Source organism: Passer domesticus, chromosome 18 (assembly GCF_036417665.1).
Source record: "Passer domesticus isolate bPasDom1 chromosome 18, bPasDom1.hap1, whole genome shotgun sequence".
Classification (NCBI taxonomy): Eukaryota; Metazoa; Chordata; class Aves; order Passeriformes; family Passeridae; genus Passer; species Passer domesticus.
Genome location: NC_087491.1, coordinates 11,863,377 through 11,877,098, shown reverse-complemented (window position 1 = coordinate 11,877,098; position 13,722 = coordinate 11,863,377). Strand labels below are relative to the sequence as shown.

General features: G+C 42.0%; 1 protein-coding gene across 4 annotated transcripts in view; it reads left to right on the top strand.

Moving 5' to 3' along the window:
• Nucleotides 1-13,722, top strand: part of DENND1A (DENN domain containing 1A) — a 150,238-nt gene that overhangs the window by 113,391 nt on the left and 23,125 nt on the right. For all 4 annotated transcript variants that reach the window (XM_064393754.1, XM_064393753.1, XM_064393757.1 and 1 more), the window contains exons 14-19: nucleotides 4,313-4,414; nucleotides 4,917-5,004; nucleotides 5,529-5,569; nucleotides 6,445-6,516; nucleotides 7,580-7,636; nucleotides 12,591-12,722. In XM_064393754.1, coding sequence (XP_064249824.1) covers nucleotides 4,313-4,414; nucleotides 4,917-5,004; nucleotides 5,529-5,569; nucleotides 6,445-6,516; nucleotides 7,580-7,636; nucleotides 12,591-12,722 — 492 coding nt within the window. The remainder of the gene's footprint in view (nucleotides 1-4,312; nucleotides 4,415-4,916; nucleotides 5,005-5,528; nucleotides 5,570-6,444; nucleotides 6,517-7,579; nucleotides 7,637-12,590; nucleotides 12,723-13,722) is intronic.

Below are 13,722 nucleotides of genomic sequence, written 5' to 3'. Positions count from 1 at the left end.
CTTTGCACTTCATGTGCCAGGTTTGTTGCTTGAGTTCCATCTAGGAAGCTGCAGCAGTTGCATAGGGACAGGAAGTGTCTGCCTGCTGTAGGTAATGAAATCCGGGCAGGCAATGGCTGGAATCAGCCAAGCAAACACTTGGAAAGCTGGCTGGCTCCATTGCAGTGATGTACTTTCATTAGTTGTGGGTAGGAGTGCATGTCATTTTACTTGGTCGAACATGAAAATGTCAGGTATCCTGATGAATTAACAGAGTTTGAAGGAAGAAGCAAAACCATTGCTCTGCCATGGGAGTTTTCTCTGGTTACACATTTTTTAACAGTTTTGTCTTTTTTTGAAGTTGGGTTTGTGCCTTCTTGCTGTGTCTCTACCAGAGGCTGTATTCTGTAGTGAGGAGCTGAAAAAGTCTGCAATTGGGCTGGTGATGGAGCTGAGCTCTTCCATGAGACACTGCGTGTTTGGGCAGTGCAGTCTGCATTTGTAACACTTGGCTTTAAAACGCTGTTCAGGATTGCACTTGGCAATAATCATTTGTCAGAACTGGTAGTCTCTTATTGAACAGAGCCTGAATGTACTTTTCTTTAGAAGGCGTGTGGTCAAATCTCTGAACATGTGATTTCTTTGTTCCTGAGCTGCATCTTGAGATGCTAATAAAGCTCTGGTATCGTTCATTTAATGCGGAGAGTTTGATCTCTGCTTTCTGGATCCCATTATGACTGAGGTGGATGCAAAGAGCTCTCTTGTGCTGAATGTATGGACTGGTTATGGGAGGTTATTTGTCAGTGCAATTGCAGCTGAATGAGCTAATGTCCTATCAGGTGTCTGTCACCAATTTCAGGTTTTCTTTATGGAATCCCGCTGACTGGCTGATGATCCTTCTTCAGCTGTGATGAGCTAATCTTCCCCTGACATTGCAATCCCAGTTCTGGAAGGGTCTGCAGAGCAGTGCCTTGCCTTTGGTTGCTGCTGTACTTGACACAGACACATATCTATCCAGATCAGTCTCCTGTCCTGCTTTGTCATTCCGGATGGAACTAAGGCTGATGAGTCCTAGAATATCCCTACTGGCTTTGCCATTGGCAGCATAACCATTGCCAGTACAGGGTGTGGTTATGTGCAGCATCAGGTGATAATAGACAGGTGATACGTGACTGTGCAGAGCAGCTCTGCTGTTTGCAGGAAGGCTGTGCTGCAGCAGCCACGGCACAGGGCTCATCACCTGCCCCACCTGCTGCCACTGCGCTCCTGCCTTCCGTGGCACAGCTTTGAGAGCTGTCTAAACACTCTTCAGCTGGGGCTTCTTGGGCTTGATGATCTTTTGGTTGGGTTTTCCCCCCCTCTTAGAATTGAGTTTTGTGAAATCTTTGCTTGTATGAGGAATTCTCACTGTTGACCTGATTTGACCCCTGCCTTCGACCCCTGTCTTTATTACGTTGTGTTCTGTCCAGCACCCACGTGCTGCCTTCAAAGCACTGTTACCCAGGTGCACACTCCTGCAGGAGTGGGAGCAGTTGGATTTCCATGGTTTCTCTGAGCTCCCATGTCTTTCCAGAAGCATCCTGTGTTTGCCTCTGTCCCTTCCTCTATGTCCTTCTCATCTGAGCTGTCTTCTGTCCCACATGTTTTAGTCCTTTATACTCGCTCTGAAAGTTCCTGCCATAACCAGTGAGCTGAGGAATAAATGATTTCCTTAAAATATGAGGGATCGTGATGAAATTTTTTACAGTGTAACTAAACAAAATTGGGCTTTATCTTTTAATTTGTATTATGGCTTCTTAAAATAAAACAGCAGGTTTCCTGAAACTCTAGAACAGTCTGAAGTCAGTCCTAGACTCCTTTTATTTTCCGGTTGCTGCCTTAAGTAGTTTTAAGCATTATTTTAGAATGTAACAGAATTCCAGTATAAAAATAGGTCTGGCAGCAGATCAGATGTGGGCTGAAACTTTTCAGCTTTTTCAGGGGTCATGAGATGCAGCACTGCCCTGATGAACTTCATTATGCCAGATGAATATGAAATAGTTATATAAAGGGAGATCTGCAAAGACATAAAGAAAAGGCATCTATTTTTTCAGTGCATCTGGGAATCTTAATCTTATATTTTAAAGTTTTTTTCTGTTGTGTTAAGATAGCAGATTAAATGTGTACATTTTGTAATAAAAATAATTCTGTGATTCAATCTCGAAATAGATGTGAATTATCTGTAACATTACAGATCAAGTCAGATTCCTCATCGCGTCATGTGCACACGTTTAGAGCCTTTGCAGTGCAATACTTCAGCCTCTGTTAGGCATTTAGAGTCAAAAAAGATATTAATGGATATTTAAGGTGTTGATGAATCATGGCCTAAATTTTAATTGTTGCAACCAGCAAGTTTAGGAGTTGATGAGTTTTTCAGGACAAGTTATTTGATTTGTTTCACATGCAAACAAGACCGTTCATTTCACACCAGACCTGCAGTTCTGCGGGTGTCCCCCCCTGTATAATGTCATTTGTCAGTAAAAGCAGGGCTGATTAGCTTTATAATTTACAGTTAACCAGATCTGTCAGGAAAATGGTCTTATTGTCCAGCGTGTCTTTTTGTGCTGGAGCTGTGGCTGGGGGTGGAGCAGTGTGTGCAGCTCGGGGAGGTCAGCCAGGGTGGAAGGCACTAATGCATTCTGAGCTGCAGAGCTCACGCTTGACCTCGATGATTAAAGTTTTTTTCTGTCATCCAGCAGCCGTTGAGCCCGAAACGTCTCTTAAGAAGTCAAAAGGTCTAATCAAGCTAATGAACAAACTCAATCATTAGTACTTTGGGAAGGAAGTGTGCTAGCACTGCTGGTGCCCCAGCTGCAGGGTGTGTGCTGCTGGGGGCACAGGGGGAGCTGCTGGGGGTGCAGCAGGGCACAGCCGCCTCCCCTGCCAGGGCTGAGCTCATCCCACGGGGTCCACGCTCTGCTCTGGCCAGGGGAGGAATTTCACATCCTTGTAGGTGATAGGAAGGGCTGCTTGTTTCCTTTGAAGGGTTTTTAAACTGAGGATTAAACAAAAGCTAAACCTTCCTTGGGTGAACGTCTGTGCTAGTGAACTAATCTGCATTTCTCTTTACCCATTCCTCCCAGCTCTTTTCCACTCGGATTTCTCTAACATGGATAAAATATTTTTCAGGGATCCTTTGTTACATTCCAGTATCTCAGGTTAATGGGAAAGCCTTTTTCACACTGGTCAAGTAGATGGCAGCCCTTAGTCATTTAAACACAGTAAAACCTTTCAGGCAGTGCACACCTTGACTTTGGAGCCAGAACCTTTGTCATGTGTGTCCTGGAGACTGGCACAGTGTCTTATATACATGCACATATCAGCCAGACCTGTTTTGCCAAACATTTTCTCTTTGTTTGTTTTATAATGAAGTGTCTTATAATTCTTTATTCTGATGAGACCAAAACCACAGCAAAGAAGAAAAAAGTAGTTTTTTCGCACTCACGCTTCTTGCCTGGAAAGCATGTAGTGATTTTGGTTTTCCCTGTAAAAAGAGTAAATCAAAGCAGGTTACTATTTTTAAAATAAATTACCCTGAAAGTGTATCACGTAAGAAAGCTGCTTTTTTTTCCCAAATCCATGGAAATTCACTGGTTCAAGCAAGGGGTGACAGAAACTCTCCTAAGAAAGTAACTTCTTCCCTGTGCCAAGAAGACCCATCCTGTGCTTAAACAGACACTTGCAATTAATCCTTTCCTCATTATTTCCTCAGTCATTTTAGCTGCCCTGTTGATTTTACACAGCCAGTGGTAAACATGAGATTACTAATTTAAAGCTTTCAGAAATAGAATGATATAATCATTTTAAAGGGGATGCTTTAAGACTTTTTTCCTATCTAATGTTAATTTTGAATACTCAACAGATCAAGAGTCCAAATATATTTTGGGTCAATATAAGTATCCATAGGCATATATGTGGGTTAGTATGAGCATTCATAATGATTATACATCAGTATAATTTAGTCTTTCTTTGTTACTAGTTTTTAATTCAATAAATATATTTGCTATATTTTGGGGAGAGTAATTAACACAAACTTTTTGAATGATGAAAGTTCTTCAGCTTTAGCAAAATATGTGTAAAGGCACTCTAGTTTGTTTTGATGATCTGCAATTTTCCAGCCTGTTTTTCCATCCTGTGGCTGGGACCTGCAAATAAAGTGCAGTTTTCTGAATGCTAGGTAAGGGCTGTGTTCCTTACCTGTTTGTTTTGGAAGGGAAGCAGGCCAGGTGCAGGCAGTGGATTCACAGGGGCTCAGCCGAGGCTGTTGGGGTGTTTAATGCTCTGAACTCTGCAGGGTGAGCCCATCACGTTCTGCGAAGAAGCGTTCGTGTCGCACCGTTCGTCTGTGATGAGGCAGTTCCTGCAGAATGCCATCCAGCTGCAGCTCTTCAAGCAGGTACTGCCTCCAGGGACCCATGGGGAAGCAGATTCTCAACAGTTCAGGTGGGGTCTGGGGGGCTGTTTCTGTATCCCTTGACCCTGTAGTGCAGTACCTCAGATCCTGCTTGCTGGATCTCTCAGACTTTCTGTATATTGAGAGGTGGATGGGTTTTCCCTTTAATGGTCTCAGACCTCAAGGGTTTTTCTTATCTGAGCACGCCTAGACCCAAGGTATCTCCTGTAAATTTTGTCCAGGAAGCATATTACTGTTGAACATAGAACAGCTACTTTAGGGCAGCTGAAAACATGTATGTGTAGCCAAACATGAAGGCTGGTTTTTAGCAAAGCCACACACCTTAGGGCAGTGGTCAACATTGTGTCAGTTTGGGTGGTATTTTCATTCTATTTTGAGTCCCTACCCAGTGCAAACATTGAGGTTATTCCAGCTAATGAAAGATAAAGTCTTTCTGAAAGGATGAAGAATGGGATGGCTGATGTGTTTCTGTCTTCTCATGCAGTTCATTGATGGACGTCTGGATCTGCTGAACTCTGGGGAGGGCTTCAGTGACGTGTTTGAAGAGGAGATAAATATGGGAGAATATGCAGGTAAGAAATATTTTAAAGTAATTTCAGACACTTTTGTTGGCTTACCATTTGTGGGTTATCATGATGTAATTGGTCATTGCTGCTAGGTAAATGAGGCTTAGTGATCTTGGCAGCCTGAAATGTATTAAATTTTTGTTCTTTCGTCTGTCAAGAGCTTTGAATAATGTATTGTAGTCTGAGTAATGCTTGTTCAGTCTTTTAAAACCTCAGCGTTACCATGTTAATAAAGTAGAGCTAAAAGAGTTCTTGCATTGGAGGAAAAATTTTGGCTTTACTCAGAACCACCTCAGATTTCTTTTAGTGAATTTAAAAACATCTGTGTTCTCAAACGTCTGAGACAGCACAGATGAAACAGGAAAGTGTAAATCTCTCATCAGTGTTATGTTCTCTCCTGAAAGAAAAGGCTGGCTGTCCTTTCTGTCCATGCTCCAGAACCACTAAGTGCCAGCACTTCACATTTTGAACTTGTTTTCTGTTCAGCAGAGGGTTACAATTTGTTTGTTTGTGTGTTTGGTTCTCTGTAGGTAGCGACAAGCTGTACCACCAGTGGCTGTCCACAGTGAGGGTAAGCACACGAGATCTGCCAGACACCCTGAGCTGGGGTTGGCCTGTTGGAGATTTTCATGTAGTGACAGACAGTAAATCTTAAAGCTGTTTGCATCTGATTGCATATAATCAAATTTGATCTCTGGAATTTTGCACTGAAAGTAGGAAATACAGCATGAATTGCTTGGATTTTGCCCTTCTGTGTTTCTCAGTCAGGTGCTGTTCAGCAATAGTCTGTGGGGTGGCAGGGGTGTAGAACACCAACCAGGTGAACAGATGTATCGCTGGCTCATCACTTTGATTTTATTCATCACATGAAATTCAGCTGTTCTAGAATTAATGTTTGCAACTGGAGTTAGATTTCATTTCCCTCAGTTTATCCCTTTATCAACTACTTGTATCTTAAAAAGGCACCGTGTGTGATAAACAGGACTGTGGGATGAGGGAAAGGAAAAGAGCAACGTAAAACCAGACTCCCCTCTTCAGATTGAACATACAGACTGTCCTGGGGCAGAGTCTCTGGCTCAGACATTGAGTGTTGCTCAGGATACTTGTGTCTTAAACTTGGTTAGGATTTAGTGGAATGCACAGAACAGCTCTGGGGTGAGTGGAAGCACAGGCCACAGCTGTGAGACGTGTAGGACAGGGGCTCTTGGGAGGCTCTGTACTGTCCCTTGGACCAGTGCTGTATTAAACAGGACTGGGCAAAAGCAGAGCGACATTCAGAGTGGTTTTCCTTGGGTCTTTTTCTTTAAATCTGACCTTTTCATACTCAGCTCTGCTAATAAGGATAGCAAATGCTCTGTTATTTTAAGTTAAGAATAGTGGATTTTAGATGGCTGTTTGCTTTAAAGAGCTTTGATAACATTTCTTCCCTTGTTCCCATAATTACAGAAAGGAAGTGGAGCCATTTTAAACACGGTAAAGACCAAGGCTAACCCTGCCATGAAGACTGTCTATAAGTTTGTAAGTATTGAGTACTGGCTTACTACTGAGATAAGAGTCTAATTACAATTCTGTTTTAACCTTTCAAATGAGACTCAAGACTTGCATCTATTTTTATTGGACTCACAAAATTACTCAAAATATACATTCATTCAAATTTCAAATTTAAATGTAAAAGTAATTTTGAAATTTAAACTCAATTGAAATGCAATGTACAATGGGAACTTGTGATTTCTTTTGAAAGTACAGATGATAAATTCCATTTATTACACAGAACTCTTTCTGGGAAATAGTGCCTGTGTTCTCTGCTAGTCAGCTCTACCATCTCATCATTGCTCTGTTGGAAATCATTGTTACCTCAGCTTTCCCTGCTTGCAGCTTCATCGAAAGAAGGGAATCCTCTCATTTTCCAAATTGTTTCCATCTTTTCTAAATGTCAATTAATTTTCCCTAGAGATTTCTTATACCTGCTTATTTAGAGCCCAACTTACTGAGTTATTCTTTAAATGGAAGTGTTTTCAGTGCTGTTAACAAACAGCTGGTGTGTTGCTGTGCTGTCGTGTGTGGCTGCCAGCTCCACTCTGCCAGATCAAACAGCACAGAATAAGTGAGGATTTCTTATATGCTCAGTTCTGGGAAATAATGCTACAAAAAGCATTGAGATAACCATTCAAACTTTGTTTTTCTCCTGCCTTCCTCCAGCCTGAGAGAGAGGAGTAGGATGAGATTGGCTCTACTAAATGGAACTGGCACCCAGAGCACTGCAAGGAGAGTTTTCAGGCTCACTGCCAGTGGGGAAGAGTAGAAGTTTATAGCACAGAGAAATACTTACTGGGGAACACTGAGGGTGTGGAATGCAAAAAGATGAAAGATGTCTGTGGCTTCAAAACAGGGGAAACAAAATTTTTGTAACAGAGATGGGGTGGTGGTTTTTGTTTATTTGGGGTCTTTTTAGTTTTCTGTTTATTTTAATGTGTTTTCAGTATCCTGTTACATTTTCTGTTGCCATTTTTATTAACTGAAAACAAACTTAGTCACTGCTGGAAATAGAAGGGAATTTTAACTTAAATTATTTTTCATGCAGGCAAAAGATCATGCAAAAATGGGAATAAAAGAAGTGAAAAACCGCTTGAAGCAAAAGGTACTTGAAGTTCTTATTCAAAATGTATAAGCACCACGTCTGAAATCCTTAGCCACTGAAAGCATGATGTGATCAATAGGAAGCTGTTTGATACAGTGCTGTTAGCACACTTCAAAATGCATTACCAGCTGTCCTGGATTTTTCACACTTATAAATATTCACAGACAAAAAAAAATTGTCTTCAAATACATGAAAGCTCTGACTTAAACCCACAAAAGCCAGAAAATTGAGTGTTCTGCTTGGAGTGGTCCTGCTCCTGTCTTTCGTGCTGGGGCACTGTGTGAGGGGACTGCATGTGGATTGGGAGCACTTCCCTACAGTTCTGGCAGTGAACTTCTTGCAAGTGGCAAATTATTGTTATTTTTGCAGTAATCAGTCAGGAAAAATAGCATCATGTTTGTCTGCCATTGGGAAAGGGATTTCTGCATTTCTTGAATGTCTGCTACAAAGTTCAGACAGGAAGGAATTTATTAGAGTTGGTGTCCATTGCCAGTTGGAATTATTGCAGGAAAAAATACTCAGTTTGTTGTTTCCCAAATCTGTGTGTGTGTTTGTAAACAGCACAATTCCCAGCTGCTCTGCTTGTTTGAGGGATGTGTTATCCAATCCCAGCTGCTCCTTTTAACCAGAGGAACAGTCACACAGGCACACACCTCATGAGTACCTGGGTAACTCTGCCCTGGGTTGTTGCAGATACTGCCTTTATTCTGTGCCTCAGAGCTCTCAGAGTCCAGAGGAAGCCAGGCAGCTGACCTGCTGAGAGAACTGAAGTTCTTATTCAGAAATTTGTATTCAGTTTGTTGCATAGGAGTTTGGGTGGATTTTGTTTAATCTGTGCTCTCTCTCTGAATTTCTTCTCTAAATTTCTAGACCATCCTCCTGAGTTAGGGCTGCAAATGCTCGAGGGCAGGCAGGAGTGCTCCTGAACCTGTCCCCAGGCTGCTCCCCGAAGGGGGCTCTGCACAGCTGGGTTTGCTGTGTGCATTCCAGCTGCTGCTCCCCCTCTGAGCACTCCAGACACTGCTGCACAATCTCGGGGAAGATAAAGTGCCTTCAGATGCTTTATGTTATTTTACTACTCTACGTTATGTATGACCACTGGAGGTATAATTTGAAAACAATAGAAACATGAAGCAGCTTTCTTGTACGTGGATTTCTCTGTGTCACTGCCTGTGTTTCACTCCTGGACATAACGTTCTGCCTTTTTGTGTGTGTTTCTAAAGCAGTTGGAGCTGTGTAACATGAGCAGGTTTTTCCTGCATTTTAAGTGCGAATAGAATTGTGTGCTGTTGTCTGACATTTGTATACTAGGCTGAGAAAAGCCTCATTCAGTCGTTGCTTTGTTTTATTATTATTGTTGTCTTCCTGGTCTCTCAAGCAGCAAGCATCTCTTTAAAAAACACACATAACATTTACAACTAAATGGCCCAATTTTGTTTCACCTTTTTTACGTGGTGTATCTGTAAGTGAGACGCTTAAACATGATTGTTCAACGTGGGCTTTCACAGGAGCTTAAAAGATAGCTGTGAATAGTTGACACACGCTGCTCAACCTCTCCTTGCTTTATTATTCTGTCCTTTTCTATCCCATCCTCTTCTCCATGTGAAAGCAGGTAGGAAGGTAACTAAAATTAGGGATTCCTCTGCTGAAAGTGATAAAAATAGCAAACATTGCTTTGGTTACCCTAATTTTTAATCTAAATGTCTGTGCTGCTTCATTATGGGTCTGTTATGCACAGGTCTATTAATGCAAACTGCCCACATTTTATGTAAGAGCATTGTATTTATCCTGTTTCCTCACTAGGATGTGTGAGTGTTAACTGTCTGACATTCTGGTATCATTAAATACTTACTTTTTGCCAAATTTGGGATGCTAGTCTTTCATCTTCTAAGAGTAACCTAAGGTTATTTTTAAACTGAACTTACTATCCACTGCATTTGAACATACTATTTTCCATTATTAATATAGAAAGTATGCAGGCCTCTGGTAAGGAAAAGTCAAATATAAACATCCCTTTTCCAGTTTTTGCTGCCAAATCTGAGCAGCTTCTGTACAAGATATAATTTAAAAATGCAATAAAGCTGGAGGTTCTGCTTCTTCCAACTCTGCATAGCAATGGTGACCTCTTAAATATAATCAAGAGCCCATTTTGCCCTTGGTCTGCTCCAGTCTTGGGTTTGAATTGCAAATGAGAAATGCAGGATTGACCTGTTGAGAGGTCACTGTGGTGTGTGTAAGGTCCTTCTTTAATATGATAGTGGAGATTGAATGGTGCTCCATTTCCATCCCTTGTTCATTTGTGGTACAGTATTTCAAAGCAACAGAAATAGTTTTCAGAGGATTCTTATGAGTGAGAGCAAATAATTGTTAATAGATACAGCCTAGTAGCTTTATTTTATATCTGATACAGTTCTTTTTTTTCTTTTTTTTTCCCTCTTTTTTTCTTTTTCATTTGTCTTTTTTTTTTTTTTTTTTTTTTTTTTTTTTTTTTTTTTTTTTTTTTTTGCAAAGGCTGCCTTTTTCCATCTCACAGACCGTGGTGGTCAAGTCCCTGTGTTAGTGGCTCATTTGAAGCTTAACTGCATAGAATTAGGAAGAGGGAGGAATATGAATGGTACCGTCCTCAACTTTCAGCCAGGAGAATGGAACTTACTGACAGCTCTGGCTAAGACAATTTATATAAATGGTTGGGCACTTGGCATTAATATATTCAGCATTATTTTAGTTACTAGAGCCCTGTGTGGCTCTAGTTAGTGCCTGGTATTCTAGAAACAACTCATTTAGAGCTTTATAACACAACCTGCACAATGTTCAAGACACTCAATGTGTTTTGCTCCTCTCTAGCCAGTGTTTGCAGTCCATTACAAAATAACATCAGATTTCACTATTTTTTAACTCCAATGTGTTTTCATTGAAGACAGAAAACAAACTTTTGTGAAGCAGATTTTGCTTTGATGAATGAAGCTGTATTGATGATTTGTTTGCCTTTTGGGGATGTTGAAAAAATAGAGAGGAATCAGATAATTTAATTCTCATCTTTTATTAAGCAGTTATAAAAAAATATATAGTGGTTTCATTGGAAGTCTGTGCACCCAACTCAGTGGAAGTAGGCTTTAGGAACATGTTATCTTTTATATGCAATTATATCATCAGAGAAGTAGGGGCAATCTATAGCAATAAAAGCTCAAGGATTTGCAGTGATCGTTACACATCTGAGGGGATTTTGCTTAATGGCTTAATCTCTCTATCTTTCATCTCCTCCCATTCCCCTCATGTCCCAACTTTTGTGTCCTGTTTTTGGCTTTTTGGGGGTTTGCCTGGGAGGTGCCTGGCTCTGCCCTGCCTCCCAGCCGTGTGCTGCCTTGGCTGGAGCTCTGCAGGCCGGGAGCAGCCCCTGCTCAGCACAGCTTGGCTGGCCCTGGGCGTGCTGGAGCTCTGCAGCTCCAGGCACCTTCAGTGTGCCTCCACCCCACGGGAATAGGTAAACAGGGTTTGTGTTTCGTTTCACTGCAAGGAATGGTGCTGCCGTGGGCTGTGTGAGCCATGGGCTGTGTGAGCCATGGGCTGTGTGAGCCAGGGGCTGTGTGAGCCATGGGCTGTGTGAGCCATGGGCTGCGTGAGTCCCGGGCTGAGGAGGTCCCTTGGAGGCTCGGTGCTGTCTGGAGCTGGAGTAGAGTTTGACAGACACTCAGGTTTCCTGCCAGTGCCTTGCTTTGGGGCTCTTTGTTACTAATTCCGAGGACTTTGTTGTACCTTTTCAAGACAAGGTGGCATTGTGCAGCTGAAGGGCGGGGGGAAGAAAAAGTTTTTCTCTCTAGTTTGACCTTAACAAGTTGTTAATTCCCCATGATCCTTATGCTGTATTGGGGAACCACTGCTCTACCAGCTGGATCTAAAGAGGGGTCTCAGCTTCTCTGTGGAGCAGACAAAGCCCCTTAGAAAGTCCATCCAGCTTTTTGTTTCATTTGACCTAAACACATTAGGTCAGTGTGTGTCCAAAGGAACCATTTCTAATTGGCCATCAGCTTACACGGCTCATTATTGTACCTGAGCGAGCCGGGGGCTGCGGGCCGTGCCAGAGGTCAGGGAATCAAAGCCCTGCCGGTGGCAGCAGCCACCCTCAGGTCAGCCTTGCAGAGCTCCAGCCTGTGCAGCCTTCTCTCCATATTTGCCCAGCATTATTTCCTTGGCATTGTTGCAGAGATGTGAGGTTCGGGGCCCACTGCGTTGCAGACTGTTTCTCAACTCACTTTCAAACTCTTTGCTCCTTCTCTGATTCCTGGTGTCTGCAGGCCTTTGTCTTTTTCAAAACCTGTGTTACACACCCTGCACTTGCTAAGTCCTCTAACCTGGGCTGGTGGGTCACTTCACTTCTGGAGATGAGAACTAAAGTCAAAGCAAACAAAAAGTGTTCTGCCAGGCAGCCCTTGGTGTTGTACCCTCTCCTGGAGGCATACTCAGTGCACACAGGCTCCAAGATGAAATGCAAAGCTAACTAAGCTCTGAGTTCCATCTCTCCTTGCCACTTCCACCAGTAATTGTTCTGCTATGGATAATTCTGTGCAGTACGTTAATGGAATTACTGTGTTCATTTAGGTTTACAATAAGCAGAATGCCCTGTCCCTGCTCTTCTGTTGAGTTCATTTCTAAAATAGAAAATCTGAGCTATGGTTTGTTTCTCCACATGCACTTCCTGGCTTTTGCGTGCTCAAGTCAGACATTTTATTGAATGTCCCGTTTGCACCACTGGTACTGGGAGGAGAGAGGGGTTGTGTACAAGCTCTGATGAATGAAACGCTTTATTCTAATGATATTTTCTTTTCTGTACTTTGGTGTTTCTTCCCCCTAACATCCAAATTGTTAGTCAGCATTATCCTGTAGTGTCTCCTTTGTGCACCTTCCCCTGTCTGAGGAGTGTTCCTGGCCATGCTATTCACCTTTTCCTACCACACAGGACGTTGCTGAGAACGGCTGCTCGGCAGCGCCCGAGGAGCCCCTGCCAAGGACGGCACCGTCGCCCCTGGCTGAGAAGAAGGACCCGAAATTAAGAGAGGACAGAAGACCAATCACAGTACATTTTGGTCAGGTAGGTCTTAGTGGAAGTTGTTCTCAATCATGTGACTCAGCAAGAATAGTTCCGAGAAAAGTCATGATAACAAATACGCCAAATGCTTCATTATCTTTAATCACTGAACTATGCTAGTTTAGTTTTATTTCTGTTCTGTCTGTTTAAAGGGGATTCTAAAACCTGATTTTTCTGGGGTTTGCAGATTCTTTTCATTCAGATGATTTTGAGGAAAATAAATGATGAGTGAATGGGGGGAAGCATAAATATTGTAGCAATTTTATAAACTATTTTGTAGCTGTTTTAGCATGCAAGGTGCTACAGCTCTCAGGACTGAGGGTGTAGAATTTAAAACATCCCCTGTTATCTAGCCAGATCATTAGTGTCAATATGGGATGTCCAGCTATTAAAGCATTTGAACATTCTCTGAAAATGAAATGCGATGAACTAAGATGGAAAAATCAATTAATAGCTTGTTAGTGTGCTCTGTATTCAGTATTGACAGCTGAGCTGATCACGTTAGTTACTCATGTAATGTTTCTTTTGATATGTCTGCAAAACAGAGAGTTTGGGGGTGGGGTTTGAAGAGCTAGCTATTTAGAAAATGTTGTAGTTGCTGTGATTTTCATGGAAAAACATCCAGTGTTTATTACCAGTTTGCCAGTGTTTCCCTATTAACTACAGACTGACTCAAAAAAATGACATGATTTGTGTTCACCGTTCTCTTTTCTTTTGCTGTGTATCTATTCTTTACACTGTTCTGACCAGAAAACAGGAGGGAATATCTGATTTCTTCTAAGGCAGCAAAGTGTACATTTAAAGCAATTGTAAAACATTATAAAATGTGAAGCAAACCTGTTTTAGAGAAGTGTCTATGAATAGAAACCAGTGGTGTGGCTGCACTGACTGCTCAGGTATTAGAAGGGGCTACCTGAGGTCTGATCAGTGCTCACAGCACTGCTGTCTGCATCATTTCACAATTACATTTATTTTTTCAGTGGTTTCACCAGTGTGCTAAAAG